The 7,131-nt window shown below is 34.0% G+C and overlaps 1 protein-coding gene across 1 annotated transcript; it reads left to right on the top strand.

The window, feature by feature from the left end:
• Positions 1-2,596: 2,596 nt before the first annotated feature.
• LOC122594382 (cyclin-C1-2-like) lies at positions 2,597-7,131 on the top strand. Its single transcript, XM_043766848.1, has 9 exons — positions 2,597-2,729; positions 2,908-3,014; positions 3,592-3,631; positions 3,998-4,042; positions 4,549-4,667; positions 4,770-4,884; positions 5,545-5,589; positions 5,794-5,941; positions 6,734-7,131. The coding sequence occupies exons 1-9, from the start codon at positions 2,698-2,700 to the stop codon at positions 6,836-6,838; spliced, it is 756 nt and encodes a 251-aa protein (XP_043622783.1). The 5' UTR covers positions 2,597-2,697; the 3' UTR covers positions 6,839-7,131.

The following is a 7,131-nucleotide window of genomic DNA, read 5'->3' as shown; positions in this document are numbered from 1 at the left end:
TTCTTCCACTCTACCTCAGGCCAACTTTCTCTTAAATCATGCCAAGCTTGGTTAGTGGAAAATTCAACTTTCTGGTTTTTCTTGGTTAGCCACATTGCTTTGTCTGGTTTTCCACTACAAATATTAGGAACATCAATATTCCTTAAAATAGGAAATTGATCAATCCATCCATCAGGCCATTTCCATACCCCATTATCTAACAGTATATCCACAGTAACATCATCTTCAATTCTAGCATCATAAATGGTTCTTCTACTGATAAACTCATGGAGAGGCCCATCAACACACCACTTGTCATGCCACATAGAAGTACCCTTGCCATCACCAAGCTCAACAAATATATGATTTCTAATTAAGTTCCTTATCTCCATCATATTTTTCCACCCCCAACTGTCTGCCTTATCCACTTGATAGCACCAAACACTTTTATTTTTGAGTTTCACCACATTCACCCAATTTGCCCATAGAGATTCTTTGTTTTCTATAATTTTCCAAAATTGTCTAATCATCAACACTTCATTCCATCTCTTTATGTCTTTTAATCCCAATCCCCCCTGATCCTTTGGTCTGCAGATGTCCTTCCAAGCCACCCTTGCCTTCCCTTTAGCAGAATCCCCATAGTTCCATAAAAACCTCTTAAATAATTTCTCCAAATCCTTAATCACAGAATTAGGTAGCAAAAACACAGAAGCCCAGTAAACATGCATGGAAGTTAGTACATAAGCTATTAATTGAATTCTTCCTGCATAAGATAAACTCTTATTCCTCCAACATTCAATCCTATTCCTAACTTTGTCCATCAGCACTTTGCAATCCTTAGCTCCTAATTTCTTATCCAATAATGGAACTCCCACGTACCTTACTGGCAGTTTCCCACTTTTAAATAGCAGTATATGAAACAACTCTCTCTTTTCATTTTGAGTAAGACTTCCAAAAAAGATAGTACTCTTACCCATATTAGGCTGCAATCCAGACATCAAACTAAACTCATCCAAAACCTTCTTCACTACCTTCAGAGATCCACTGTTTCCCTTACATACCACTAATAGGTCATCAGCAAAACACATATGAGATAACTGTAACTCCTTACATCCAAAGTGAAATCTAAAATCCTCAGACTCCTCTATCTTTTTTCTCATAATCAAACTGAAAACCTCCATAACCAAGGTGAATAAATATGGTGAAATAGGGTCACCCTGCCTTAGACCTCTCCCTCCTTTAAAATATCCATGAATTTCCCCATTCAAATATATAGAGAATTTTGAAGAGCTTACACAAGCCATTATCCATTTAATCATCATATCATGGAATCCAAATTTACCAAGGATATTTTCAAGAAAACTCCAACTTACTGTGTCATAGGCTTTTTGGATATCAATCTGCATGGCACACCTTTTAGGTCCATGTCTCCTGTTATATCCCCTAAGTAGCTCTTGTGCAATAAGAATATTATCTTGTATGTGTCTTCCCGGTATAAATGCACTTTGGTTGACACTCACAACCTTAGAAAGTCCTTCCTGAATCCTGCTAGTGAGTATTTTACTTATGCATTTATATATCACATTACAGCATGCAATAGGCCTGAATTCAGAAACTCTATTAGGAGTGTTAACTTTAGGAATTAGTGCAATTAAAGTGGCATTAATCTCCCCTAATAATATGCCATTCTCAAAAAATTCCTTAACAGCCAAACAGACTTTATCACCCACTATATCCCAAGCCTTTTTAAAGAATCCTGAGGTATATCCATCTGGGCCTGAAGCTTTATTACTATCAATGCTAAAAATAGCATCTTTTATCTCAGAATCTTTCACAGATCTCACCATATGAGCAGCTTCTACAGTACCCAAAACCTTGTTAAAAATCCCCTCTATAACAGGCCCTACATCATCCTTTTTCCCACATATTTTAGATGTATTAATTGAGTATTTTTTTTTTTAAATTTTATTTCAAGCATTTGTATAGTTTAGAAACATACATAATAGCAAGTTTGTATGACACTAAAAAAAAATTTAAAAGTTATAATTTTTTTTTATCAATTCTCCAAAAAGATCTTTCTATAAATCCTTCTATTTTTTTTAGAACAACAGAAGTTTTATTAATAAGTATCTAGCAAGGTGCTAGAACTAAAGAGTACAAATACATATAAATCTAGAAATGACAACAAACGACAAAATCTAGACTCATCTCAAAACATTACTGCGATGATTACAAAAGGATTGGAAAAAAATTCACGCCTATTACGACCAAGAAACGAGAAAAAACTTTCACCCACAAAGGCCAAACCACTGGTTTTCACTTCGTTGTGTTTTTTTTTATATAATCCCAACCATGTTTAGAGGATTGACTTAGCCAAAGACATAAACTCATCATTTGATGTTGACATGTGAATACTGCTAATTATCTTTTCAAATCTTATCATTTGATTTTTCTAAGTGTCTTCATCTAAAAATTAGAAAGATTTTTAGACTTAGAAGAAGATTTTTAGACTTAGAAGGTTTAATAATTTTCTAAATAAATATGTCCAAGATATTATTATTATATTATTGTTGTTCAACGATGAGCTGAGTCAGACTCTACTTCCATTCATTCTGAAATTATTACTCGTATTATTAACTATTGAATTTTCTTTTCTTATTTTGGTGCACACGCATATATTTTCGTGCGCTTATTTCGGTAGCAGCAGCAGCAGAAGCAATGGCGACTGATTTCTGGACATCCACACACTAGTAACTTTACATTCTTTTCTTTCCTCCTCCCTCTTCTAATCAATTCCCTTTTGCTCCTTATTTACTAATTTATTTTTCTCAATTATTTATTCATAGCTCGTTATATTATACGAGTAATTCTTTTTCAATTGAAGCTACTCTATATTTATATATGTATTATTATATATATTGTGTGTAGCAAGCAGTTAATGGATCAAGAAGAAGTAGATGTTGTCCACAGCCTTGATAAAGACAAAGGAATCGCTCTCGAAGATTTTAAGCTCATCAAGTTACAAATGACCAATTGTCTCTCTCTCTCTCTCTCTATATATATATATATATATATTATAATATGTAATGTGAGTATGCAAAATGATAAGTCTAGTAATCAAAGGTCAAACTTTCTTTTTTCTGGAATGTGATACAGTATATATATGTTCAAGTGCTGATCGACTTAAGGATTTTATTATAGAAATATACATAGTATATCATAACAGGTGGGACCAGATACGACATGATGATACAATAACATAGTCACTCTTGTTAGATTTTTTTTTTTTTTTTTGGTTTCTACAATTATATCAAGTAACTTGCTTGATTAATCTTTTATGCACAACATTTGCTTGACTCTTTTGGAATCAGTTTTTTTCTACCTCTGAATGTTCCTATGGTTGTCTACATTGTACTGGTGGGATTGACTGATTGAGTATCGTTGTATGCTTGAGTAATCGTCGTTTATGATAGACCGTATCTAATTGGATTAAACTTTTGCCATTGGGAAATATCCAAGTGGGTGATTTGAAGTTTTGAACCTAGCTAGAACTTTTGAGTTATCCTTGATATCGTCGGACTTTGAACTCATAGTCTTTTGTATTTCTAACAGATATTGCGCGATTGGCTCAAAATGTTAAAGTGAGGCAAAGGTTAGCTTTTATCTTTTGTTATAAACAGATATATCACGAGTAGAACTTCTGGACATGTAGCTTCTTGAACCCATAATGAATGCGACTATATATTAGCTGGATTTCATAAATCAAGTGCAAGGTTTTAATCATATTACCACTTTGCCTATCAGTTTACAAAATTGATTGCATTGAGATTGGCCCGCAAGAGATGTTTGACTAATGCTAACTGAACACTTATTTTGGACTAGCTGTCTTATAGTCTGATACCGAGGCGATAATGTGACACTTACATGTTTTCATATTTTATTGAATGGTTCATTAGGTTCACTGATATTTTGTTTCTCTATTGTTATCGATTTCTCATTGCATTGGTTACTATTTCAGGGTTGTTGCAACTGCTGTAACATACATGAGACGTGCTTATACAAGGTATATTCCATGTGCTTATCAGACACATACATCCTGGCCAAAAACTTCGTCATTACTTGATTTAGAGGCAGATAGTCATTGGTTGTTTTCCAGATAGCTTGTTTCTATGGTCAACCAAATCTCATGAATCTTCCACGCGAACCAAATGCATTAGTTTTTTTGTAAATTGGTTGAATTTAAGTCATATTTCTAATGACCTTTGTTTCTGTTCGCATAACATATAGCTGTTGACACAAAACTTATCAAATTCTCAGATCAATAGCCCTGTATTGTATGCATTTTCACCAATCATGTTTATCGTTATCAGATGGTTGTGAAATGAATATTATTAGGTGAAATTTGCTTGTGTGTCCACTAATGATACCCAAATACGACTTACAATTAGTCAATTGTGATGTTATTAAGTAAATATTTGAACTATAATCTTTTTATCCTTGATACATTTATCTATCTTGTACCATCTAGAACCTTATAATTGCTAAATGTTTGCATATCTCTGATTTCAGGAGAAGTATGACCGAATATGATCCACGCTTGGTGGCACCGACATGCTTATATTTGGCATCAAAAGCAGAAGAGAGCACCGTGCAAGCAAGGCTTCTTGTTTTTTACATTAAAAAACTACGTAAAGCTCTTTTTTTTTAAAAAAACTCAAGTTCTCATTTATCGTCTAGGTTTTGAATGAGGCTTCTGAAGAAGATGTCAAACGTCATTTATGTATTTGCAGATTCAGATGAGAAGTACCGATATGAAATCAAAGACATCCTTGAGATGGAAATGAAAATTTTGGAGGCACTAAACTACTATCTAGTCGTGTTCCATCCTTATCGTGCATTGTCACAGTAAGTTAATTTGAAAGTAGTAATTTATTAACTGTCTTTTGATGTTTTATTTGGATAATAATCACTCACCTTAGTTGGTAACTTACAAATACGTGTTTCTATATTGACTACAAAACAGAGTGGCTCTGGATTGGTTATCTAATTAACCTGAAATGTTTGAACTATTATAGCATTTGTTGAGAAATATGTATGTATGAATATAATGATAGTTCGTATTTCCTGTTTGTATATACAGGCTACGAGTATTTGTAAAGTTGTAATTTACCAAGAGGTGGCGATAAAAAGTGAATAGGTCGTCAATTTGGGTTATGTCTTATCTTAACGAGTCAAATGAGTAAAGTGAATGAACTTTACTATCCATGAAATGGGCTTATAGCTGCCAAAAGTGTATTTTTGATTATTACAACCCCCTTAAGCTATTTTCTTAAGAAGCCAGATTATTAGTATTATAATTATGTAGTTTTAATAATCATATCCAATGTATCAATTAAATATAGAAATTTCTAATAAACAGGAACAAAAAAGTGGCTTGTGCCAACCTATCCCAACCCAGCCCACACACGAAAAGTTACAGGTCTTGAGCCATTATCCAACCTGCCTGAGCAACCTATCTTGTCACCTTTAAATTTAATTGTTACAATCTTTATGGTTCCTTTACAGGTTGCTTCAAGATGCTGGAATGAGTGATGCAACTCAAATGACCTGGTAAGATCTCAACTAGTAAACGTATTGGGTCATAAGGCCGAACCACAAAGAAAGTCTCTTTGTGAAATACATTGAAAGACTATGCACATATTTCTTTTCCTCCCATCACCACAATTTGAGAAACCCTAGTTCACTGGACTGGACTGGATTTATCATTTCCTAGCGCCCATGTCTAAGCTTGATCTGTTATATTGAATTTTTCAGGGGGCTTATCAATGACAGCTATAAAATGGATTTAATTCTGATATACCCACCTCATACAATTGCATTGGCCTGCATATATGTTGCGAGTATGCTCAAAGATAAAGACAACACTGCCTGGTTCGAACAGCTACGAGTTGACATGAATATGGTATGTATTTAAACCCAAGTTTTATAAAGATCAACGATTACCCACACCCAATACAATCATAGACACGGCAAAAAAAAAATGGAACATGCCACAATTGGTAATTTAGCACTTTTGCGATATTTAGGATTCTTATGTCAGAGGTACACTCATAGTAAAAAGTATTATACGAGAAACACATACACAATGAGGGTCGTTGGACGAGGGCCTGCACTCACTCCGTTCTCCTCCCTTGATGAAACATGTAATTTATAATACGGAATCTGGTTGACCTGATAACACTACTTTTTTTGGTCATTATTCGAAAGTACTAATAGTTGATGTTTGAAGTACTATAACACAAACTATATTATTAGAACAATATTGATTTATTTTAATAGACTTTTTTTTGGTAATCATGTGTGTCCCACTCGCTTTGCGAGCAGACCAATCCCAAGAGTTGACTTGCTTGCGAGCCCAGAGTTAGAGCAGGTGAGCCTCTGTGGCCACTAGGGTATCTTTTTCTAAGAAACCAAGGATTGAACTTATGACCTGACACATGCCCAACCAATGAACCACCACCCTAGTGGTTTTATTTTAATAGATTGGTTGAGTTGAAAACAACTGGTAACCAACTTAACCCTTCCCTTTTTAAGCAATCTTTCTAATTTGGATCATATGATTTGTTGAAGTTGAACGTAACCCGAATTATTTTAGGGTTATCAATACTTATCATTTGATGAATTGTATGTTTTTGAACAAGCATTCCATCCCAATTCATTTTTTTTTAATGTTTGTTGTTTTATTTTGTTACAGGTAGAAAAAATTGCGACTGAAATACTAGATTTCTATGACAACCACAAAACAATCACAGAGGAGAAAGTAAATGCTGCGATGCAAAAACTAACTACACGAACATAGACTTCCAATAGGCCAACCACGTATTTGTATGTAGCAACTGTAGGGTAGGATGTGAACGGACCGTAGGTAGATAGGATATGATGGTATCTATAATCGGATACAGATGTGGATGTTACCATTTCTCCTCAGATTAGATTCAAATATTATGTGTGTTTATATGTTGCTTGAATTTAGGGAGACTAAGTAGACGTACAATGTATCAATATTAGCATGTATCTTAAGTTAAAATAATGTACCAATAACTAACACAATTGTTCCTATCTTGAGTTGTTAATATATTAGTAATCAGTGTA

The sequence above is a fragment of the Erigeron canadensis genome, chromosome 3, assembly GCF_010389155.1.
Source record: "Erigeron canadensis isolate Cc75 chromosome 3, C_canadensis_v1, whole genome shotgun sequence".
NCBI lineage: Eukaryota > Viridiplantae > Streptophyta > Magnoliopsida > Asterales > Asteraceae > Erigeron > Erigeron canadensis.
This window is presented reverse-complemented; position numbering and strand designations above follow the sequence as displayed.

Excerpts from the sequence above, each read along its gene's own strand:
- LOC122594382 (XM_043766848.1), top strand. The coding sequence starts at position 2,698 with ATGGCGACTGATTTCTGGACATCCACACACTA. Across the intron at positions 3,015-3,591 it reads CAAGTTACAAATGACCAATT|ATATTGCGCGATTGGCTCAA; the intron begins GTCTCTCTCTCT and ends TATTTCTAACAG. Across the intron at positions 5,590-5,793 it reads GATGCAACTCAAATGACCTG|GGGGCTTATCAATGACAGCT; the intron begins GTAAGATCTCAA and ends TGAATTTTTCAG.